At 38.2% G+C, this 26747-nt stretch overlaps 1 protein-coding gene across 2 annotated transcripts in view; it reads left to right on the forward strand.

Moving 5' to 3' along the window:
* Positions 1 to 881: 881 nt before the first annotated feature.
* Positions 882 to 26747, forward strand: part of LOC142097159 (uncharacterized) — an 87186-nt gene continuing 61320 nt past the window's right edge. For both annotated transcript variants that reach the window (XM_075178777.1, XM_075178778.1), the window contains exons 1-4: positions 882 to 1206; positions 3999 to 4222; positions 14461 to 14649; positions 21445 to 21467. In XM_075178777.1, coding sequence (XP_075034878.1) covers positions 1145 to 1206; positions 3999 to 4222; positions 14461 to 14649; positions 21445 to 21467 — 498 coding nt within the window. In that variant the 5' untranslated portion in view covers positions 882 to 1144. The remainder of the gene's footprint in view (positions 1207 to 3998; positions 4223 to 14460; positions 14650 to 21444; positions 21468 to 26747) is intronic.

Below are 26747 nucleotides of genomic sequence, written 5' to 3' on the forward strand. Positions count from 1 at the left end.
GGATACTGGATGGAAGATCTTTATACTATAGGCAGAATTATTCTGCTAAGGAGGTCAGCACAGACAGAACCCTATTTTTTTACTAAAATAAGGACAAGAACTGTTATAAAATGTACGGTAGAACACAAAGTGCAATGTGCGACCAAGAGCAAATTGTTTTTTTGTATAAATCTGTGATGGAGAAGGTTCTATAAATATAATTTATACTAAGTTTTCTAAAAGATGATCATGGCAAAGCTAGTTTATATACTTTATATACAGGATGGGTTCCTGTCCTAGTTAAGGTTCTGTATGTATTACTATATGGGACCCAGTATTATGTCCTTACAATAAGTTGATCCCTTATCATTTCACCATGCAGAACACCAAATGTACAGTGGGCAGTCAACTGCCTTAATATAGAAACAGAGTGCTGTGTAATGTATCTCTGTGTCTGGAATCTTTTGCAAAATCTCACTCTAGTCACCAAAGTTGTGAAGCTTTTCATGTACTCTAATCCTAGTGAGCAACAGAGCACTATCACTGCCCCAACCAGTTCTGCTGCTATTAGATAGAGAACTATTCATGTCACAGACCACAGAGTCCTCCACAGGGGCTGGGTCCTCTGCAGCACAGATAAGTGAGGCAACGGATGTGGGGATACTGTGGTGTCAAATGCAACAGATATTATCCTCTGTCTTTATTTCTTTGTTTTTACATTTCAGAAGTGATGAATAATTATTAGTGCCATGAGTTAACCATTACATATATTACTTATAATAGTTATTACTAAATGACACAAAGGAATTAGACACAGCCCAGCACCAGGTCACATGTATGTCTGTAAAGTATGCTATTTATGTGTGGAAAGTGAAAGTAACGCCTCAGCTTGCTGATGTGACTCTCAGAGCTTAGTTCTAGTCTGTCTGAAAAATACAATAATTTATAGTCTTCAGTGGTGTAACTAGCAACAAAGGTGCAGGAAGAGCAGAGACACATTGATCTACAGGAACAGCAGAGACTCAGTGATCTTCAGGAGCAGCAGAGACACAGTGATCTACAGAATAGCAGAGATACAGTGATCTACAGGAACAGCAGAGACACAGTGATCTACAGTGTCACTGAAGCTCTACAGACTACCTCGAGCTGACTCCACATAGACATCATGGCATCTAGTCAAAAAACTGAAAAATCTGCCACAGAGATCGAAAATGTGGCAGATGAACGGTAAGACAAATACCTGAATTAACATATAAGCAGCCTTTATTCTATTAACTCTATGTTGTGTGATGCAACTACGCTGTAAGGCGATTAGGTAAAAGCCAGTACTGCCGGAATGCTGGACCACCGGAATGAGTCAGTTTCCTGCAGCGCCCTCTGCTGCCATAGTGCATTCTGTTCTGCTACACAGATGTGGTGTCTGCACTGCATGTAGTGTTTTTAAGATATATATACATGTGTATAAATATATATATATATATATATATATATATATATATATATATATATATATATATATATATCATATCTTTGGCACAACTATTACACATTTTATGGTGCTTGTTAAGCATCCATTCTGGATGTCAGAATGGAGGTCTGGGCTTCTTAGCTATTCTTTCTGTGTGCTGGAACGGGGCCCGACTGCCTTCCTTTCCGGATGCTGCAATTGGACTCGGAGTACCTTAATCTTCCATTCTGGGTGCCGGAATAGGGTTTTGTGTATATCAACCATCCATTATATCTGACATATGTGGCAAAGTAATTTCAATTAGACTGCTGGGAGGGACTGCTTTTATAACAATATCCAATATCAGAAATATATCACTTTTACTTAGTACTAGCTGGAGGAAAATGGATATTACACAGTTAGCACAATATAAACACAGAAATAAATCGCAAAGATCATTACATAGATATGTGCAACGATTCAATGCTCAGCAGACCAAGACACTTCCTTTTTTGTAGATTAAGGGGATCATGCAAAGTTGAACGCAAAAAAAGCATATCTTGCCCTTTTTAAAAAATTTACGCAACTTTGGCATACATTCGTTCCAATACTAGATCGGAGCTAAGAGTTAAGGCTATGGGAAATCCGCCTGTTATAAACAGACTGGCAGAGACGTTAGGACTTCAGCAGTGACGGGTCTCCGTATGGAGATGTTTGCGTCGTCTGTGAATGTTTTTTTTTTTCGACCTGCATGTGAATTTTAAGTTTAATAAGAAGATACCCTTGGATCTATGGATTTAGGGTGAAGATGCCAGGATGGATCTAGGTGAGTAATAAAGAAAGGTAAAGAGGGCTGTGTTCAGGTGTGTTTATTTAAAATAAAATATTTGTTCTCTTGTGAGTTTTTATTTACATTTTTCTCTGGTGCACAACAAGTCCCATTTGGGCCAGAATGGGCTGTGAGCAAGTGCATCAGAAACTGCATTGCCCAGTACTAATTTATCTGGCAGAGCCCCCCCATCTCCTTCCTCTTCGCCGTACATATGCCCCCTTCCTCATCACAGTAAATGCTCTGCACCCCCCTCACCATCCCATCACAGTAAATGTTCCCCTCCCCCTTCCCTTATCATAATAAAAGCACAAATAACTTACCTTCTTGAAGCGATGCGGTGGCTCTCGTTCACTGATAGACTGGGAGTGCGGCGCACAGTGAAAACATCACCCCTCCACTCGCTCCCAGCCTACCAGAGCCTGGGAGCTGACGCATTATGGAGGAAAAGAGGTCCAGCCGGGCAGACTAAGGGGCCCGGACAGTCCAGGGGGCAAGGACAGGCAGAGAGGTCTGTCTGGTCCCCCTAGCTTGTCCAGGCCTCTTACATCTGTACTGGCCGTACCCCCTTGATGGTGGGTCTAGCTCTGAGTCCCTTAGTTTACATTCTTTAAAGCATAAGATACGCTTTTTGTATTCAACGCTACATGACCCCCTTCATTTAAAAAAAACTGCAGTCTCTTAGTCTGCTAAGCATTATATTTTTGCACAGTATCTATGTAATGATTTATTTATTGAATTTTTGTGTTTATGTTTGGTTTGTAATATCCATATGCCAGCTAGTACTATGTACAAGTGCTATATTTGTGATTTTGGTCATTTGTTACAAAAGTTTATACTATAGTTGAAATGACTTTACTGCATATGTCAGACAGAATGGATGGTTAATATACATAAAACCCTATTCTGGCATCCGGAATGGTACTCTGAGCCTAATTTCGGAAGCTGCAAAGATTGGTATTGATATTTCCATATCCCACGCATAGACACCAGAAACTTCCAACATGTTTTGTTCTAGTTGCAGTAGACAAGTAGCACGTTTCTTGCCGTGCACTTTGCAGCATTCAATTATAACCTATAAATTGATTGAGCCACTTTCCTTTCTGTTTTGTTGGTTTGAGAGGCATACTCTGGTACCAGTAGCTGATTAGGGAGTGCTGGAGCTATACTGCTATTTGAAGGCTCTTGGGTACCTCTTGGTAAGTTAGCTCACAATTTAAACACACATTTGCATGGCGCAAAAATAGAGACTGTTATTGATTAGAGTTAGGACCACCCTATTAGCAGAAGCGCCGTGAAGTGGCGGGTGGCTTAGCACAAAATTGCAAATAGCAGCTTTGTTACTGGTTATAGCAGTGTGCTGGGGGATTTTTCTCTGTATTTGCTCCTTTCAGGATTACCCCACCCTTTCAAGCACCTGTTGTTAGCCTATAAATAAAAACGTATAAACAATACATTCATTACAGTGAACATATCTGTGTAGTAGGACAGAATGCACTATACAGGGAGAGAAAATACAGCAAGCTTCACTGAAGACACCAAGCAGCAGAGAGCGTTGCAGGGAGTTGACTCATTCTGGCGATCCGGCATTCTGGCAATTCCGGTTTTCACCCATACCCATTACGTGGTAATTGCATTATTTTTTTTAACAAAATTACATTGGATATTTCAGGTAAGTAACATGTGAAATATATTTGTGAGAGCTGTGTAATATTGATTTATATTATCTATGTTTTATTCCAGTAAAACAGTGGGAATTCTGTACTGGGATAACACTGATATAACATGGCTGAAAAAGAATCTGAAACAAGAACATGTACCCTATAAACGTGTTCCCCTCCCCCAACAAAAGGACTGGGAGTCTGTGGTTGAAAGATCATTTTGTGTGATATTGTATCACTCCCAGAAATCACACAGACCTATAACTGAGATGCAGATGTACATTGATTACTGTAACAAGACAAAAGGTAAGACACAGACATTTGCTGAAATACCCTGTACTGCCGATAATATTCCAATGATTTCATTGGCTATATGTCGTTCTATCCCTGCCCACTTCAAAACAGATGAACAGCCCATAGTCAAAAACACCTGAAAATATGTGAACATAGGAAAAACACTATTTATAATCATGAATTATAGTATTCTAGGACAGAAAGGGACTGAAGGGAAGTTGGAGGGGGGGGGGGTCACAGGGATGGATTATGTGATATATTTTGGGATAGTTAATGCTATATCTGTATGTATTTTATGATTAGATTAGTGGTGAGACTTGAGACACACAATCCATTCACTTGACGAAGACTAACTATAGAAAACATTTCTTCTGGAAACATAACATAACATTCCAGAAATAACTGGCACCATATTTGATTCTGTGCCTGAGGTCAGTTTTCTAAAGTTTGACAAGTTTTACAGGATGGACAGGGTGAACGGAGACATGACAGGAATTAGGGAGGAGTTTCTAGGTAAGCGGAATGAAGTAATGTGATCAACACAGAACAAATAACCCACATCAATAACCAATACTAAACAAAAGGCTTAATCATTTAAGGCATTACAACTTGAATTATCTTTTCTCTTCTTGGGTCTGTAAGTTAATATAAAACTCAGTGATGACTGTCTTCGAACCACTACCTATATACTATAGTGAATATTCCTTAACACTTCTAATTCCCAAAAGATTATCAGTTGTCAAAAGTGGCATGACTTATATGAAAGGGGAGTGGTTTACATGAAAGCATGGCCAGGATAGATCAGCAGTACCAATGTTTCAATCGTGATTGTTGAGAGATATTCAGAGATAGAACATGATATCACTGTATATCATAGAAAAAATTGTGAGAGGTCTCATTGATGCTGCTCCAGCCTCCTGAGCACCGTCTCTGATCGAGGCTTCACTATGCATGCACTGGACCCAATATGCTCGGAAGATGCCCCTTCAGGTCTTCTTAGAGCAGAGTGGGGGCTTCAATGAGTAACTTGGCATTTCCGAGCCTTCCTCACCCCCGAAGCCCATAGCAACTATACCACCTGGAGATCTATATAATGTGTGTTGCAGCCTTGTTAATACCAGGACAGTTGCATTGCAATTATCAGGCCTGATTAATGAGGACATACAAAGCAAAAACAAAAAAAAGTAGATTTGCACCTTGGCAAAACCATGTTGCATTAGAGGGGAGGTGAATTTAAAATGTGAGGACAGATTTATAGTTGGGGTAGGGCAAGTTCTAGATCAGCTTTATATTTCGGCTTAAAAATAAAGCTATCAAGTATTTGTGTGCTACATGAAAAAACAGCCAGTATTTAATTTAGGTGCAAAATAATAAACTAATTTGCACCCCTTGTATTGTATCATGGTTTATCCATGAGCAAATTTACTCCTCTTTTTTGCTTTCTTTACCTTAATGAATCAGGCCCAATGTGTTCATTGACTAATATAGATTGAGCAACTTTCATATATTTGACAGGATAATGTGCAGACAAATTTGCACAAAGCAAGTTATAACTTTCTCCTTTTTCTTCACGAATTGTCTATGATGGTGTTGTAGATCTAGTGTGACCTCTATATAGAATACCATTATACACTCCAAAACATACTGGTAGGTTAATCGGCTGCTATTTAATTGACCTTAGGCTCCGTGTGTGCTGTGTGTAAGTGTGTGTCATGTATGTGTGTGTGTTAGGGAATTTAGACTGTATGCTCCAATGGGGCAGTTAAATACTCTGCTTTCTCGTAGGTCTGCTTCTATCATGCAGAAACTTTATCAGCACTTTTACAAAAAAAGGAAACTCTATATTTGCTCAAAAGCTACAGCAAAAATGTGCCGCTAACCTGACTAATAAAAAACTTTCTAAATCTATCACTTATGACCCTGTTGAACTTGTAAGTGAAGTTCTATGCTTCCCTGTATATTTTACTGGGCCCACCTTCATGAGGGGACCTTGCCTCCGGTGACTTAGAGACATATTTCTCTGGTACTTCCCAAACTTACCTTGACACAACTTTCCTCTTTAAATTCTGATATTGTGCAAGACAAGAGCCTGGCGGCTATAATATCTATCAAGGGCTCCTCCACTCCTGGTCCTGATGGGTTTTTTTAATAAAAAATTTGCAGGGATCCTACTTAACAGGTTTCTTTAATAAATACTGGATCGGGGCCTCCTTTGACTCTGCTACAATACTAACAAATATAACTGTGATCCCAAAATCCGGTAAAGTCCATATGCACTGCTCTCTCTCTTCAATGTAAAACTATACGCTAAGATATCCCCTCCTTCCATCTTTAATCCATACTGACCAGGTGGGATTCATCTCAGGGAGGCAGGCCCTGTTACGAATCTGGTTTGATACAGGCCTGATTAGTCAGAGCAGGCCTGTACACGACCTGGTACTGAGTCTTAACTAGGGTTCAGAATAAGGAGGCAAAACACGGATGTTGCTTCTTCAATACTTCAAAGAGTAGATAATAAATATATATATATATATATATATAAATATGCACAGAGGACAGGAATGAAGTATAATCTGCGGATGTATAATACAGATATCACATATAAGGGAGAAGCATAAATACGTATAGATGTTACAGCTAATGTGTGGAAGTATTAGTAATGTACATAAACAGAAATACGAGACTGGTTAGATTAATGGAAGCAGCGACAAGTGCTGCAAATCACAGGGAGAACATATAGCAATGCAAGCATCTATATACGAGAAGGCAGAGTACTGGGACTGAGGCAGAGAGGAATCCAGAGCAGCACACCACATACATCAATGCAGGGAGACATGATATGCCACAGTGCAGAGAGGGAGAATTCTGCAAGGTTAAGTCCACAGGAGGGTTGGTAATTAACTATGGCAGAGCGTGGCCATGACTGTAGCAGAGGCAGTGATATAATGCAGGTGCTAATTAGCCGCTGCGGAGCGTGGCAAGGTGATATACACAATAGCAGTCTTGTTCACAGCACAGATAATATCAGCTACAATAACCACAGCAAAGATGAGAATAGTCAGCGCTCTGCACCACAGAGAAGGTAGCAATAACCAATGTTCAGGATACCACAGGGTTCAGTAACTAGTAGATGATACTAAACAGATGCAAGGTAAAGTCTATACACCGCAGAGTCCAGGAATTAGCCGTGTAAGAGAACCAGCCTGTTTAGTATGACAAAGGTTCTTATACAGTAGGGTTAAAGGTAATGAGAGTCTGTGTATCACAGTAGAGGCACACTTGAAAGTAAACAGAGTCTTGTAATACGCACATGAAGATACTTGCAGCAAGGAAGTCCCAGGAGAAGTGCTCCAGCAATTGGTTACATTAATGGAATTCTTTCACAAGGAATATACAGGGTCAGGATAAACAAGGGTCCATGGAGTCAAGGTAGCAAACAAGTTGCACTGACAGTGAGCAGGTGTCAGTGCTGAGGTTAAATAGAGCTGGTTTGAATGACCCGTCCTGAGAGCGAGTCATGTGATCCACAGGAGAACAGAGCAGACAAGGAAAGTAGCAAACCTGGTCAGGATTGTACAGGCCCCTGACAACACCAGGAGGATTATAGATCTGATTCACTGCATTCATGACAGCACAATTCCCTCCTTGATTATGTCATTGGATGCAGAAAAAGCATTTAAACGCATAAACTGACTGTTCATCATCATCATCATCATCATCATCATTTATTTATATAGTGCCAACATATTCCGTAGCGCTTTACAATTTGGGACAAACATAATAAACTAATAAACAAACTGGGTAAAACAGACAAAGAGGTGAGAAGGCCCTGCTCGCAAGCTTAAAATCTATGGGACAATGGGAGTTTGATACATGAGGTTAAGTCTGCATTTTGCATTTTGGCGCAGCCAGGCTGCAAAGGTAAAAGTGACTCATAGGCTAAATGATCCCGTCACACAACAATGTTGGTCAGGGGGTAGTTGTCTTGTGTTAAATTGTGTAACAGGCGGTAATAGACTAAGGTAGTGAGGTTAAGAGGGTGGTTGAGGAATATTATAAGCTTGTCTGAAGAGGTAGGTTTTCAGAGAACGCTTGAAAGTTTGTAGACCAGAGGAGAGTCTTATTGTGCGAGGGAGAGAATTCCATAGAGTGGGTGCAGCCCGAAAAAAGTCCTGTAACCGGGAATGAGAGGATGTAATGAGGGTGGATGAGAGACACAGATCTTGTGCAGAACGGAGTTGCCGAGTTGGGAGATATTTTGAGACAAGAGAGGAGATGTATGTTGGTGCAGCTTTGTTGATGGCCTTGTAGGTTAGTAAAAGTATTTTATATTGGATTCGGTAGAAAACAGGCAGCCAGTGTAGAGACATACAGAGTGATTCAACAGAGGAATAACGATTTGCAAGGAAAATCAGTCTTTCCGCAGCGTGCAAAATAGATTATATGGGTTTGAGTCTGTTTTTGGGAAGACCAGTAAGGAGGGAATTGCAATAGTTAATGCGGGAGATGATAAGTGCATGAATTAAGGTTTTTGCTGTGTCTTGCGTGAGATATGTGCGAATTCTGGAAATGTTCTTTAGATGTATGTAGCATGATTAAGATATAGAGTCAATGTGGGGAGCAAAGGATAGGTGTGAGTCAAGAATTACACCTAGGCAGCCAGCTTGTGGGGTGGGATTTATGGTCATGTTATCAACAGAGATAGAAATGTCAGGTATGCTCTTGTTGGTGGGTGGGAATATTATTAATCTGTTTTAGAAAGATTAAGTTTGAGTTGGCGAGAGGACATCCAAGATGATATCACAGAAAGACAGTCAGTTACACGGGACAACACAGATGTCGAGATATCAGGAGAGGATAGATAGATTTGGGTATCATCCGCATAGAGATGATACTGAAAGCCAAAGGAACTTATTAGATTTCCAAGAGAAGCGGTATAGATAGAGAACAGCAGAGGACCTAGCACAGAACCTTGTGGTACTCTAACTGATATAGGAAGCGGAGCAGAGGTGGCTCCAGAGAAATTAACAGTGAAAGAGCGATTAGAGAGGTAGGATGAGAACCAGGATAGAACAGTGTCTTGAAGACCTAGGGATTGCAGCGTTTGTATGAGAAGAGAGTGGTCAACGGTGTTAAATGCAGCCGAGAGATGCAGGAGAAACAGGAGAGAGTATTGGCGTTTAGTTTTAGCAGTGATCAGATCATTGACATCCTTAGTCAACGCAGTCTCTGTGGAGTGTTGAGAATGAAAGCCAGACTGAAGAGGATCCAACAGATTGTTTGCGGAAAGAAAGCGTGTGAGGCGAGTATAGGCAAGTCTCTCTAGAAGCTTGGAGGGGCAAGGGAGCTGAGAGATTGGACGGTAATTTGAGAGAGAGTTTGGGTCGGAATTTAGTTTTTTTAGAATAGGAGTAATCACTGCATGCTTGTATAGTGATGGAAAGATGCCAGTAGAGAGCAAGAGATTACAGATTTTAGTTAGAGGTGAGATGAGCACAGGAGCCAGGGATCTACCAATTAGCGAGTGAATAGGATCAAGAGGACAGGAGGTAGAGTAGGAAGATAAGAAGAGAGTAGAAATTTCCTCTTCATTTGTGGGGTCAAATGAAGAGACTGTTTGGAGTTTGGGTTAATGGGCTTCTATGACAAATTCCTACATGGATTTTCAGCCTTATATCGCTCCTCTTCTGCCACCATCTCTGCTAATGGTCTGACCTCGGCAATATTTGGAATCTCCAATGGCACACGTTAAGGATGAACCCTCTCACCGCTTATTTTCACTCTTATTTTAGAACTAATGGCTGCTAGGGTATGAGCTAAGAAAGAGATGTCTGGTGTTTTGTGGGTACCAGAGAATGCAAATTGGCTCTATATGTGGATGACATGTTATTAACAATAGCAAATCCGCTCCTTAGTCCAAACACTTTATTTCTTGGATAGGCTGAATCAACGGTACTAAAATTAACATGATCCCTAAACTTTTATACCTCTTCCGGTCCCTTCCTATTCATGTTCCCCACTATTTCTTCAAATTCCCTAAATTCTGTACCTCACAATTTATTTGGGCAGGGAAGCACCCTCGGGTACGTATCTGGGTCTTACAGAGATCCTCTCAGGCTGGTGGGCTGGGTATTCCTAATTTTAAGCAATATTATCTCTCTGTGCAGCTCACTCAATGCATTTTATGGAGCAGCCCTGACTCTTTTAAAGTATGGGTCCTTCATGTGGCCAAAGGTCTGGGAATACTCTCTCCTGCTTTCCTCCTCTGGCTCCCACAAGCTTGATGCCTGAAGAAGGTTCAATATCAACTAATTGTCTCTCACTCTCTGACAAAATGGGCTTTCACTTTCCGAACATATGGTCTTTCCCCCTATCTCTCCCCAGTTATCCCATTGTTCAACTCTCCAGAATTCCCCCCTGGCCTTGTTTCAACTGTGTTCTGTCTATGGCAAGAGAGTGATATAAAATACTTAAATGACCTTTCACCTATTCACCATCATTCAATGCACTTTTTATATCCCCACCAAAAATTTCTACCAAACATAACAATTACTGAATTTTCATAGAAATGTCTTACGCTTTGCACCCTGACTACTGTCGAATCATTGTGTTTGCTTCAGACCTCCTCACCTGGTCTGATCTCTATGTTATATTCTAAGCTCACTCTTTCCAATTATTATTATTGTAGATTTGAAGGGCGCCACAGTGCTCCGCAGCACCGTACAGTAGGGAAAACAATACATACATAAAACAGGGACATGCAAGGTAGGCAATATAATGCAGACATGAAAACAAAGGGTATGGAGGACCCTGCTCATTAGGGAGATAACATTCTAAGTGGAAGAGGGCACAGCTGAAATAAAAGGAGCAAGTGTGGATATCGGGGATAAGGTCATCTCTAAAAAGAGATGGGTTTTCAAAGAGCATCTAAAGATTTGAAGGCTGTGGGAAAGTGTAATTGAGCGTGGTAGGGAATTCCATAAGTGGGGAGCAGCATGGGAGAAGATAAATAGGGCGGTAGTTTGAGAGAGAGGCTGGATCGAGAGATGGTTTCTTTAGAATATGTGAGATGAGCGCATGTTTAAAGGAGGATGTTAATGTGCCAGTACAAAGAGACAGGTTGAAGAGGTGAGTTAGAGGTCGGCATGCAGTGGAGGAAAGGGAGCGGAGTAGTTAATTAATTAATTAATTAACTAATTCCACTAAGACTATAAGAGACCCATATGAACTGGCCTGAGAGCGGGATTTGGGAGAGGCCCTGGATAATGCTGATTGGGCTGAGTTCTGGGAAAATGCTGCATCCAGTTCAGTTTGGGTGAGGATAAAAGAGAACATATACAAAATATTATTTTGTTGATATTATGCCCCTACCCGACTGAAAAGGATTCTCCCTGGCTGCTCCGACAGGTGTGAGACTGTTCTTTAGAAAGAGCATTTCTCCACATACAGTGGAGTGTTCTAAAACATACTAGTTTCTGGTTGGATATAGAAAATTAGACTTAGTATTAGACGGTACTCGATTTCATGATTCCTTTTTAACCTAAATTTGTCTCCTGCCCTTGCTGTAGCCTCAACCACATATCACCAAAATAAACTTATCCAATATATTCTTTCAGCAGCCACCTGACAGCTTGCTGCTGACTGAAAACAGTCTTCTTCTCCCACTCTCCAATCAATCATAAGTAGGGTCTGGTACATCCAACATCTGGAATTTAAGACCAGCATATTTAAGACCTCTTCCTTCGACAAGGTTTGGGGTGCTTGTTATCCTTCTTTCACACACACTCTACTTTTACTTAACTTTCTGCTCCTTCACCTTCCCCCCTTTCTTCTATAACGGTTCTAGTCACACCATTTCACCCATATCCCCCCCCCCCCAGCCTTTTACCTGTCCTTTCTTTTTCAATATCCAAAAATAGGTTGTAAAGTTCATGGTCTGTACTCTATTTTTAAAATCCATACGGTTTTAGTATGTGTATGTAAAATTGGTATATTAATTTGGTTTTATTGTATGTTGCACTATACTGTATTAACTTTTAATAAATACACATTTAAAAAAAAAGAATGTCATTATACATAGAAAGATGAAACTAGGGAATAACTTAAAGTTATTACATTCAAAAAACTGACCGCGGCTTCAATCACTTCAACATTGTTAGTCACTGTTATCACTTAAGGAAATCATTCACTTCAGTATAGGACATTTGTGACACTGATACTTCCAAGATGACGCTCACAAAGTATTTCTATTATAATAGTTTCCTATTTTATTGAGACGTAGCTTGATAGTGTTAATAGTATAAGCTAAAGTTACTTTACCCTGTACACAATATAATAATGTTATAATTAAAATTCTCATATACACAAGAAAAAAAATGTGTTGACAGTTATTAATAAATGGGAAAATCACATTTTTCAGATAAAATGTAACTAAATACAAACACCTCCAGATCTGTTGCTTTCCCTTTAAAAATTGAATGAACTTCACCTTTCCTGCAGTAGTCCAAATGGAAATGTCAATTACGTAATGTGACTCGATATAATGTATTCACTAATAAATGAATTTCTCAATCAAGATGGAGTGGTCAATATGCAATAAGCGAATCAGAAGTGGCTAGATAGTACTGCTGAGAGTTATCATCATTATTGCATATTGCTGTGCCAGGCTCCGTTGATCCACACACATTGAAATTGCATGAAAACTCCTTTACCACACTGAACCTACACTTGCCTGCCCAAGGCCGCCATCGTTCTTCCTCTCCAGGCATAAGGGGATATAAGTTAACAAGACACAAAAGTCTGGAATGTGGCTATATTTTACGTGTATATATTTTTTGTGGTCATGCGTAGTACAGAAATCCAACTCAAAATGAACCCTAATATTTAATTATATATGAAACCCTGACCTTATTAGGTATAGAGCATATGTGCGCCAACTTCAATAGTAGTCACGGAATAGTCGGTTATATTTCTTATTCTAATTATATTTTATAATATTTATATTGTAAAAATAGTTGTGTTTTTCCTGACAAGCCTGGTTTAATTATTATTAGATTATTAGGTATATTTTTATAAAGTAGCTCTGTCAATTTTTTACTTTGCTTTTGATAATCATGGTTTTCACCTTTCAGTTGTCCCATTTCCCATAGAACTGAAAGACCCTGATTAAGAGTAGGCCACAATTTTGTGGACCAAACATAAGTATGGCTGCTCATTTTGTAGTCTTATGTGTGTATTTTAAATTACATGTATCCTAAGATGCGTGCTACTCAAAATACAGTGTAAAGAAACAGCTAATTCAAAATATTATCTAGTGTATCTTCATGTAACTTGAGTAAAGATAAGTTCTCTGTCATCATCAGCTTGATAATGATGACTGACCTATATTTAGTGTATTAAAAAAGAAAATAATTAAAGTAAAAAAAAGTGTGCCCCACCAAAAAAAACCTTAAAAACTAGCACTAGTGATATAGTCTGCATTGGTTAACTCTAAACCATGGGACAATGAGCCTGGAGTTCCCCTGCACAAACAGTAACTAGCATCAGGCTATTCCAGGCTGGACTGGTTAGCAGAGAGACCCACAGTGTTAGCTTCCATGGTCATAATGTGAAACCAGCAGGATGAAATGCCTAGGGAAATTGGTCTAGAAAAATACGCCCCAATAGACACCTGGGCTCTTCCTCACACCCCTTGGACAATGGTTTCCAGGGCAATACTTGTAGGTTAAAAATAGTTCAAATACTATTGTGGAACTACAAGTCACAGAAGCCTTGGCTGCCAGAACAGTATCTAAGTTAAAAAAAAGTCCCTAATTTTGAAACACTTTTAATCATAATAAAAACTCCCCCAAAACCCTAGTTTACCTCTTTATTAGGCTCCTAAACTATAGAGAATCTTATTTATTGTATCCTGTTGTAGTCCAAATTGATTAAAAAATATTTGACAAAACAAAAGAGAACTATATTACTTATGTTCAACGATACTTGGTTGTCCCCAGGTTATGAGCAGTAAAATATAGTTATTGCCCTCTATATTTTCCTTTCATCCAGACAGACAAGGTCATCCCAATCTGTCAATGCAGTACAAAAGGATCAGAGATTATCAGTAAAACATGTCATTGATATTTGGGAACCAATTTAAATAATCTGGACTGAGAAAAAAATGAACTCATTCAGTTGTATATAACACAGATATATATGCTTTATTTCCCCTTTTATATTGAAGTAATTGTTTGTTTTTTTATGTTTAGATCCCAATGACATGCTGATAATATGTGATAAAGATGAAGACTCAATTATCCATAATTCTATTAAGTCACTCATTCTCACTGAGGCAGAATTAGACTTCTGTGGATACGGAAAATCAAATCGTGAAACACCTGAGAGAAGATTTACAGATAAAGTAGATCAAATGCAAAAAGTTATACTGAAGGCGCAAGGTAAATATGCATTAATATTTACATGACTAAACATGAAATGTATAGTAACAAGTGAAATTAGTGAAGGAGAGAGCTAGGCAGGGAATGATTAAATCATTAGTTCAGGGACCAAATTGCCTCAGTTTATTCTGCCAGGCAGCAACTACTCTGTGGGTGAGTATCTGTGTGTCTGGTAAGTAAGTTCTCCCTAGTTTTGTCACATAAATTCTCTGAGTCACAGACACATACACACTTGGAACTACGTTCAAGTTCCGTGCTTTTTAAGAAGAAGAGATTTCTGCCTCCATTTAATAAGACTTCTGGAAGCATTCAGAAGATCAATGATCAGATTTTTAAGATATCTAATCAATTTGTGGTGAAAGCAAGTTTATTGGGCCATTTGGTAATCTATTGTACTTCTGCCAGGATGCTTTACCAGTACTTAAACAACTTTATAAATCCTACATAGGCATGTCCTATACCACTGAAAATAATATTAAGTTTAGTTTTGAGCGTAAGAATTCATCTAGTGCGACAGATGTCTTCTACCATAGAGTCCAATTCATGTGCACCTAGTGAAATAGACACCTTCTCTTATTTGGTTACATGCGGAAAACGTTCCTGGCTTTCTGTAAAAATTAGAATACACCATTATTGTTATTATCTGTATCTCTATTATAAGACTTTTCTAGTATAGATCTTTCTCTACACATATGTGGTTTACAAGGTTAAAAAGTGGATGCATTGAAGGTAACACCAATACTCTGTCTTAGGAGGCTTTCATACCTTCTATAGTTTTTCAAAACGTATTAGTATGTGTTTACCAATAAAATTATATACCTGCAATGGTTTAGCCCCCCCATTTTAAAAATACCAGGGGGCGTAAACCTTGTGAGTAAACAAATCTCAAAACGAAATCTATATCCAGCGCTTCACTGTCAGTGGCTGCTAAGATAACTCCCTAATATCAACTGTACATCGGTTGACAAATTGGATAATTGTATAAAGGGAATTGGGAATTAATCCAGCGCCACCAATTTCTCAAAATAAAGACAGACAAAAGGTGCTGAAATACATTACACAACTCCATGGAATGACGATCCTTCACTGTCCCTTGAGAAAGAGTATATGGAAAGAAAAAAGAAAAATACACAATAATGCAATATTGCAAAATATATATACACGTAGATCAATCATACAAGGTGTAAGAAAAGTTCCACATAACAAGAGTCTTTGTCTCAGTATATATTCCACTTGATCTTCACCACTATCTTCCCTTCGTGAATGAGTGTTTGTATTTAAACATATACTCAGGTGTCTATATCAATCACCAATCAGCGTGTCTTTACCCCACAGGTAATGCACTTACACAGATGATACTTGAAATTCACGTATAGACTCTGCTTTAACACCAATCTTCTCTCACCGGTCCATCCACACAAAAGAAGTGTATCTCCAAGTAATCACGTTGAGAAACATGCAAAAAGATATATATCGAGAATCTAGTGCAATAGGTCTTAACCATAAAATGCCATTAATTAGATTCTAAACATAAAAACAAATTAAAAACATAACATTTGCCGGGTTTCAGAAACTCGTACCACCCTTGGAGAGGAAAACTTGCATATAGATAATAGATGTTAAACCCAGGCTCTCATACTGCGGATCTCCTCTACGAAGGTTGATATCTAGGAAAGAGTAATCTGTCCTCCCAAAGTACACCTCAGACGCGTTTCAACTCTGTAGTATTAGTGGAGTTTTTTTTGTATTTCATAGTTCACCCCCAAAGGTAGGTGGACTCCCCTTACAGGATATCTTAAGTGTTGTTAATTAAGCAATGACCTAAGCAGCGCATACTTCTTAAGAGGGGTAGATGTGCACAGAACAGTCAGTTTTGCTGGCCCCCAGTAGAGCTGCGACACCTTGCACCCAGGTGCGCACCGCCATTGCCACGCTGTTAATACTGCGCATGGGCAGTCCGTGTCTGAAGACACTCCAAAATTGCATATGAGATACTTTACAATGTTGCCTTCCTCAGCATCCATACATACAAAGAGAGCTGTTAATTGAATCCATATTAGGCAGCACTCAAGGATTTCCATACACAGTATTCCAGCAATAGGTGTTTAATGGAAGATGTATGGCCCTGAGGAAATTTATGTCATTGAAACTGAAACGTTGGAAAGCTACATTAAACACCTATTGTTGTAGTACTGTGTCCGTAAATCCTTGAGTGACGCCTCTAATGGACTATATATATATATATATATATATATATATATGGACCCTCCTGGTGAAGCAGAAGGCGCCTAATCAGGCCGGGCTCTGGAGGGCGCCACAGAATGAAAATTACTTTAAAACTGTGCGGCGACCGCTGACCATACCTTTCACGGCCGCCGCACAGCTTTAGATAAATCCACGGGGAGGGGGAAGGGGCTATCACCACCGCCGCCTCAATGCTCTGTCTCCTCCCCTCCACTTACTGACTGTCGGGCGTGACATCATCATCACGGCCCGACAGTGTCAGTAAGTGGAGGGGAGGAGACAGAGCAGAGAGGAGCAGCTTTATGGAGGCAAGTTAAGGTAAGAAAAGACGTGGGGAGGGGGCGCCGATTTCGTACGTGTGCCTAGGGCGCCAAGGACCCTAGCACCGGCCCTGCGCATAATAGTGCAGTATTTTACAAATTAAAGTAACATATGTCCCAAATGTGCTCAAATTGTGAATGTAAATTAGGCTCAAACCAGTGTGCTGATAACAAAAAGAGACAGAACAGAGGTTATAACGTGGGGCACTCTAGGATACGAGGTTAATGGAGATGTATGTAATAAAAAGCAAATCTTTATTGGTATATGTTAAAATACACACATCCTAGCAAAAAGAAAGCTACGCGAAATAGTTAAAAGAAAACAAAAACAGTGAAATTAAAAGTTGCAAATCAACTGCAACAATCGCTCTATGGTCAAATTCTTAGGGCTAATAAATCATGTAATATGATATAAATTGAAGGGTCAGGGGGCAAATATCAGGTCCTAATACAGAGGTATGTTTGTAAAAATATCTATCCTCTGTCTATCTTATCATGATAGATACCATAGACTATTAAATCAAATAGTCTCCTTTAATTTAGAGCCCTAATCGCTGTCCTGGTACAATTCTCAAGGACAGAGATGTAGTATACTAAAATAGTATAACTGGTATGTGTCAGTTGTATAGTATGAACACTTCAATTAGTAACAGGCTCATTATCTATCTAAAGAAATAGGGACAATGTAAGCCATCAAACTATACTCTGTCCCAACAAAGGTATACACTTAGTAATATGATTAATTATATATAAGTCTGACAGGTTTAGAGGCTATGCCTGCTATGGTTCCTAATATACAGTGCTAACAAAAAAAATGGAGATTGTGTCTGCTACCATTCTTGTCACACATGCTAATGGTTTGTCCAGAGATTAATAACTCATAAATCCTTTAATCCTGAATCATATGAAGGCATTATTCACTAAAATGTCCTCAAAGCCCCACAGTTAATTATATCTCCGTTATCACCTGTGACTCATAAGGGTTCAAAACTTTAGTGAGGCGCTCACATCTACATTTCTATGTGAGTTTAATCTGCCTGTAAACTGTCTCCACTAAGATTAGTGACACATACATTGGTAGTCTATCTAAATGCTAGTATCTTGTTTCTTTCATCAGCCCTCTGACCCTAAATTAAGGAGAAGCGCTAGTCGCTGTAATGTCCCCAGAACCCCACACATAGATATCGTTTTAATTTTGATTTTGGTAGGTCTGTAAGGACTGAATATGTATAGAGCGCTATCTACATATTAGGTTTTAAGACACACAGAGCGAACGCCAACGCGCGTTTCGCTTAATTAGCTTTTTCAAGGCCTTGAAAACACTAATTAGCCCTGTATATTAGGAACCATAGCAGGCATAGCCTCTAAACCTGTCAAACTTATATATAATTAATCATATTACTAAGTGTATCCCTTTGTTGGGACAGAGTATAGTTTGATGGCTTACATTGTCCCTATTTCTTTAGATAGATAATGAGCCTGTTACTAATTGAAGTGTTCATACTATACAACTGACACATACCAGCTATACTATTTTAGTATACTACATCTCTGTCCTTGAGAATTGTACCAGGACAGCGATTAGGGCTCTAAATTAAAGGAGACTATTTGATTTGGTAGTCTATGGTATCTATCATGATAAGATAGACAGAGGATAGATATTTTTACAAACATACCTCTGTATTAGGACCTGATATTTGCCCACTGACCCTTCAATTTATATCATATTACATGATTTATTAGCCCTAAGAATTTGACCATAGAGCGATTGTTGCAGTTGATTTGCAACTTTTAATTTCACTGTTTTTGTTTTCTTTTAACTATTTTGCGTAGCTTTCTTTTTGCTAGGATGTGCGTATTTTAACATATACCAATAAAGATTTGCTTTTTATTACATACATCTCAATTAACCTCGTATCCTAGAGTGCCCCACGTTATAACCTCTGTTCTGTCTCTTTTTGTTATCAATATATTTCTAGGTTATAGGGTGCACCTTTCAGCGATTCTGCTGATTTCAATGATAATATATTATCAATTATAAACTGATATATATAGGATACTTGGCTACAGACCTAGTGCGGTTGTACTCCCCCCTTTTTCCTTTAATCAAACCAGTGTGCACAACATACATCAGGCTTATCTGATTATATCTGGAAAATATTTCCAGTGTTTACCTGATGAACTCCAACTTCAAAAATATATTCCCAATAGAAACGAGAGAACACAGATAGTGTAATAGATTTTAATAATAACATATATGTAATAAGAAGCTTCTCTCTATCAATAATGTTTTTCACAATGTCCCTAACAGTATATATAATTTATACTAATGGAATAAAATGCTACTACTGCAGTTAGTACTATGCCCTATTTGGGAATTGACTGGGGAAGAAACATACATTGATGTGGGTATGGCTTTATGGTGGTGTGTACTGGGTTCCATCTCAGTTTTTCTGTGGGTACCAGACATTTCTATTTACACTTTGAAAACCTTTATCCTTCAACAGCATTATAATGACAGTGTATAGTGATGTACAATGTTTTACAAAATGACTGAAATGTACTATTGAAAATGAAAGAAGATGAAAAATCCTGCAAGATTTATAAAACATAACTTGTGATAACTAGATTACATAGATTGGACAATGAATTCACAATTTTATAATGCTGATTGTTATTGACGCTTAATTGCATAATCTATGTTTACTAGATTGTAGATTCCCATCTTTTATTTCAGTGATTTAAGTCATTCCAAAAGCAATCAGTACTTACAGTACACATCTTGTGATTAATATATTGTTTGGTTTGTTAATTATTAAGAAATTAAAACTGGAGTAAGAAAATAGTGTACAAATATTTATTGAACACAATATATGCTGCAATGATCTATAAATACTAGATAAACATATATTGTTGCTGGTACAGAATGCAATAATTTGGCGCTTTAAGACTGATGGCCAGTTGGGTCCATCTCCAGCCAATTATAGTTCTTCAAAAAAATATAAAAAAATGTACTGTCATTGGTGCACATACACAATTCAGTAACATACTTCTTTCTTACTTAATGAATTGCAATGTTACAATTGCAACATTGAAAGTTTCTTACTGTACATTACATATTGTCTAAAATTTAAGTTCTTCAAGTTCTTTTGAATCCTCTCTTAATTAATTATTACATTGAGAACAACTTAAGTATATAAAGTGTACAGTAATTTCAGCTGCACATAGCTGCATATCTTAAGAGTACAATTTTGCAGGCACATTTTTCTGTGTGTGCTCGGATTAATTTATCATTACTTATTTTTAAAACAATATATTATTTGGACACTTGTCCAGACACAATGTATTGTTCTGTCCCATTTATGTTCGCTCTACATGGACGATAAATTTAATGTACAATAGTCTTGTACAAACATATTGGCAGAAAATTGTTCCGTGTGTGGCCTGTATACCCCACCCTCTGATAACATAGGAGAGAATATAGGGAGACAATAAAGTTCTCATATATATGTAGAAGCTTGCAGGTCTCCATCAGTATGATGCTTAAGCTGAACACAACCCATTTGTGTACTGTGTATGTTCTGAGTGGCTCATTTGCAAACAAGAAAATTTTTATCCTTGAATATTTATGTATTGTGAGTACACTACTGAAAACTCACATAACTCACATTGCTAAATAATAATTAATTTAATTAAATCATGTAGGTTGAATGAAATATGTATGTTGAATCAACAGTAGCTAGTTTATTTTTGGGGGGATAAACTTTATAGCATTAGGATTTGCCAAATGGTATGAAAGTGTAGTTTTACATAAGCTTTATCCATATTGTCTATATTACTAACTTCCTTGCTCAATGTTTAGTTTTGGGTGGACTTCATGTGATCAAGATACTTTTTTATATTTATATATTTTATATTTTTTGGTGTATTTATTGATGCTGTTACAAATGATTCAGCTCCTTGGGACATAGGACAAGGGATCACAGAGCAGGTCTATTGAAGCATTATGTAGCACCCACATAACAGAGCAATGCATAATAGTGCATGTAACATGTATTTTATCTTATCGTAGTGAATTTCACCCAAACTAATTAACAAACAAAATTCTTCTTTAACAGTCTGATAATTGGTGTCATTTTCAGTTGTTATTTAATGGTAATGTATTACTGTAAGCCTTTACTTTACCTGACACTTCCATTTAGATTAACTAGTTTCTCATTTCTACTTACAGGTTCATCTTCAAGTGGCAGAACCGTAAGTAGCCTATAGTACAGCTATACCACCTGCATGTTTCTAAACAATAAAACACTCTCATTATGGGCCTCTAACTACCCCACTAGACCGGTGATATTAATTCTGGGCTGGAACAAACTTTGGTGAGATTTGGAAAGAAGACAGAAAACTTCCATGAATGCTGCAGCAGCTGAAGCATATTCCCTCCAGCATGCAAAAACCATCGGGGTCAAGCTCTGAAAAGCTACGCTTTTCAGAGCTTGAAAAAATTGCCCCCTTGAGTAGTATGGGGACTGCGGTTTAATGTGGTAATTTGCAGGAGATAACTCGGATATCTCCTGTTCTTAAATAAACATTTTACTTAAAATTAAAATGCCTAAACCATAGAACCCTAAGTATTAAAAACTACAAGTATGTGTGTCACTAGATAACAAAGAACATACGTATGCATGTAAGGGAAACTATAAAAAACGGATTGTATGTTCAGTGTGCATTATGATCATCTTGATTTACATATATAGTATAAAAAAATATATTAATTTTAAAACTTATATTTATATATATATTTATATATGATTATAGTATTATAAGTTGGAAATTTCTTTTATTTTTTACTTTTTTTGTTGCATGCATTCTCATGGGACTTGATATTGCACATATGCAAGTGCGTATACTGCAGTCTGTTCTGTCAGTTAACATACAACAATTACTGTTTAGGCAAAGCGAACTTATACCCAGATCCAAATGAAAATGTATTTTGAGATCCACTTGGATTTGAGTGTGGCCACATGTATGCTCAAGTTCTGAGCTAGTTTTGGAAATGAATCAGGCCCTCTATGTCCATCTTTATTAAGAGTGCTCCTGTCCCAACCTCCTCCGCCATCGGATAGCCACATCAAACATGGTGTATTACACTAAGCATACTTATCCCATCATTCATCTATTCTCCCTTAGGATAGGACAAATGATGGTTTAGTCAATACTCACCATATGCTTCATCCCCATTGCTGTCTCTCTCTGCACTGCCTGGATGGTTTGACCACTTTGTTTCACTCTGCACCACTCCTCTCTTGGTTCATCCTGGGCTTTTCTCTCCTCCGATCTCATCTCTTCAACTCTTCCCCATTGCATGGGCCATAGCTGCTGGAATATTCCCCTTGAGTCATCTTCCTGTCGAATTTGGTCCAAGACCCGCGACAGAGTAGATGGGCTTAAACACTCCAGCTGGGTATGTTGTTCAGTGGGCTCCAGCATGGTTCCGTTGCTGATCTTGAGATCTTTAAGTACAGCCATAGATTGGCTAGTGCCTCATTGATGTTTGTAATGTAAATTTTTACTTTTCTAGTATACATTATACTACCAATGCTTTATCGAGTGCAGATGTTTTACCAACTTGCAAACTACCATCTAAAAACATTCCATCCCTACCCCTATGGTATACAGTTATACAGAGTAGCATCCCTATAACTACTAACCAATTTCCACTCTGTACCTACCTGAATGACATTTAACATGCTAACACTTCCACAAAACTTTGCTTGGTCCTTTTTTAAAACATATAAGTATGGCAGAGCTATACCTGCATAGGGATGAGACAAAATGGCCACTGTCTGCCATACTTACTCGCTGGTTTCTCATTGAACTATATGCCAATTAAATGTAATTATACATTTACAAAGATGAAAGACATACAACACATTTCATATTGAACAAATGTACTTGTTTGTCCACGAAGCACACACAATTACTAGTTTAATGTTGAAGTTCCTGTGACAATATTGGGATCACTGGCATATGCAAGCACTATTATATATTATAGCAAAGTGCAATCCTGACTTCAGTATGTTATATCACTACTTGTATTTTATTTAATCTATTTATCTATTTACTTTTATTTTTTTTCCTCCCTTGATTGTCTCTTTTATCATCATCTGCTTTTCACTTTTAATCATTTCTTCTGTAATCCATTAGCTGTGTTCCCACATTTACTGCACTCAGCCTGCACTGTCCGCCCACATTCAAATCTCTTTGGACGTCATTCCATCCCTACCCAACAAGGCTCTGAGGGAGCTGAAAGTATTTTTATTGGCAAGCTAATGGGACTTATAGATAATGCTCAATGAAACCAAGTCACCATCTAGGTTTTCGCAGGGTAACTGTGTAGGTCAGCCAATATACTCTGTGTGACCTACAGTAAGAGATCATGGGGATTCATACATCTTACAGGTTATTAGAATAAGGTTTACTCTTCAGAAAGTGGCAGTTGTTTCCACGCATCCATCTTGCTCTTTAAATATTTAATTTGCGGCTGTAAGTTGAATTCTATACATTTACTCATGTTGTTAGAAATCGAAATTCCTAAATATTTAAATGTGTATCTCCACTGCAGGGGAAGCTTAATACCAGGCCCAGTCGGACAGTCCCACTTAAGTGGAGAAATATTGGTTTTGTACCAATTTATCTTTAGTTCAGAGTACTCCCCAAATTTATTCACTACTTGGAGAAGCGTAGGTAGAGAAGTTTCTGTGCTGGACAAAAAACATCAGCATATTTTCTGCATATAACGCTATAGTATTGGTTCTGTGTGACCACATATATCTTGGTGTTTTCTTATCACAAAAAAAAGAGGAAAAGAAAGTGCTTTATTGTGGTACAGAAATGAAACAGACTAAATCATCATCATCATCATCGTCTATTTATTTATATAGCACCACTAATTCCACAGCGCTCTACAGAGAACTCAGTCACATCAGTCCCTACCATATTGGAGCTTACAGTCTAAATCCCTAAAATACACACACACACACACACACACACACACACACACACACACACACACACACACACACACACACCGAGAGAGACTAAGGGCAATTTTGATAGCAGCCAATTAACCTTCCAGTTTGTTTTTGGAGTGTGGGAGGAAACCGGAGCACCCGGAGAAAACCCACGCAAACACGGGGAGAACATACAAACTCCACACAGATAAGGCCATGGTCGGGAATCAAACTCATGACCCCAGTGCTGTGAGGCAGAAGTGCTAACCACAAAGCCACTGTGCTGCCCACAATTCTTATAATATATCCTTATGATGTAACATACAATTAATTAAGATACACAACTTTATTGTTTTAATTTTTACTATAGGTACTTAAGTTAAAATAAAATCAATATATCAGCGAATATATTAAAATATGTGTAGTGTGGTGTGTTAAAACCGCACACCAGGTATGTCTTTTTATCATGTATAATAATTCAGTACATTAAAATATGTCCTCAAGATACACAATGTAACCATTCAGTAGTAATAATTGTTTAGACTTCACACAGTGACCTTTTCCAACTTGATATATAGCAAATAAGTTGGCTGTAAGATTATTTCCCTTCTTAAAATATATCACTCTGATATCGTACTGAGTTATAGTTACTCTGTATGAATATCTCACTGTGACAAAGGTCACAAACAAGTTATATTCCTCCCACTCACTGCTTACAAAGCGGATGAATATGCTCTTTATTTGTTGATATAAGTGTGTTTAGCCAACTAACTTAATGTTACAACTGCTTATAAAGCAGCTCATTTGGCTCTTAGTATGTGAATGCAATGATCTCTAGCTGGCTGTAAGTTGTTGTATTAAATCAAGAACGCTGTATATTTCAAAATCAAAACCTTCACTGTACAACACAATCAATTAAGTTTTTAGATTGTAGTTCTTACAGAATATCTGTGGGACACACTTTATATAAGATTGTCGTGTACATGTATTCAAGGCTTCACATTGTATCCTCAGGTCGGGTGTATTCTACGGCTGCTTGCTGTTTCAGGAGCAGCTAATTTAACACTTGTTCACGTCCAGCTGGCTGTAAATCTATACCACAAAGAAAAAGCTCTATATATAATTCACAGAGGCAGTAGATTTAATTCTTAAATCATGATTCCCAAGAAATAAGTGTGGCTCATAATTTATTTCATATTATAATGCAAACACGATTAAACATGTTCAGAATTATAGATAGACCTTTACAGGCAAAGTTGCCTTCCATTATTATAATAAGGTGTAATGCTATGAACTATCTTACAAATAGTAATAATAATACACCTAGGGCCTGATTGATTAAGGCACATAACTGGCTTTTTTGAGTATATCCTCTGCAAATTCATTCTGCGAATGCGCAAAATAGGTTAAAAAAAATATTTACTTCAGCCTACGAGTTAGGGGAATGAACAGGTTGGGGAATTGGTGGTTTAACGTAGGCATTGTACAATACGGGCGTTCCCATGTAGGGAACGTCCAAGTCAGTTTCCAGCGTCGCTGGTTTCAGCCACAGCTCCGGCACCTGCCAGGGGTGTAGTTTAAATCCTGTGCAGGGCCTGATTAAGGGTTCCAGCCGCCCTAGTCTAATACACCGGTTGCCGCCCCCCCCTGCCACCCACCACCAATTTATAAACAGTGGTCAAAGTTTTACAATGAATATGGTAGAAGTGGCGGTATGACATATAACAGTCTATACCAGCCCACTTCCACCACTGTGCATATGTGTGTGTATATATATATATATATATATATATATATATATATATATATATACACACTCACGCACAATTGTACAATATTAATACATAAAACACAATTAATTCTGCAAACATATTAAAATGTCATTACAGCAAGCTTCTGCAGTGAAAGATAGACAAATTGCGCCGTTCTCTTACCTGATCTTGCAGCGTAGACTACCTGATGCTCTTGCTTGTTCTTGGATCATTGTTGCTAGCTGGCTGGATTCTGGAAACCTGGAGTCCTGTATTGAAAACATGCAAAAATTTTATTATAGTGCAAAATAAAACAAACCCTGAATGATACAAACACAACACTTCATTATGACCAAATAAAACAACCCCCTAGTACAGGCACATATAGACAATAAAATATTTAAAAATTATTTATAATCATACACCAGCATCTACCAGCCCCATCTGTCTAGTATTTAACATTCTAATGAGTGACCACTGAGACTACAGAGAGCATCCACGTCTAAGCCACACAATACAGAGATCATGTCCCCCACAAGCTATTTCATCACCTACCCCAGTCATTTTTGTAAACCCTCACCAGAAAGTTTGACACCCCATTTATATCATCACCCACCCAACCACTTATTTGCTCACCCATCCCCCAGCCAATTAATCACCTCACTTTAACAAATCCATTAATCCTCCATAGCCAATCCATTAACGCCCCCCCCCCCCCACTAGCTAGTTCATCAACAGTTGCAGGTAATTCAGTAACCCCCTCTAAGTAAATT

The sequence above is a fragment of the Mixophyes fleayi genome, chromosome 7 (genome assembly GCF_038048845.1).
Source record: "Mixophyes fleayi isolate aMixFle1 chromosome 7, aMixFle1.hap1, whole genome shotgun sequence".
Lineage (NCBI taxonomy): Eukaryota > Metazoa > Chordata > Amphibia > Anura > Limnodynastidae > Mixophyes > Mixophyes fleayi.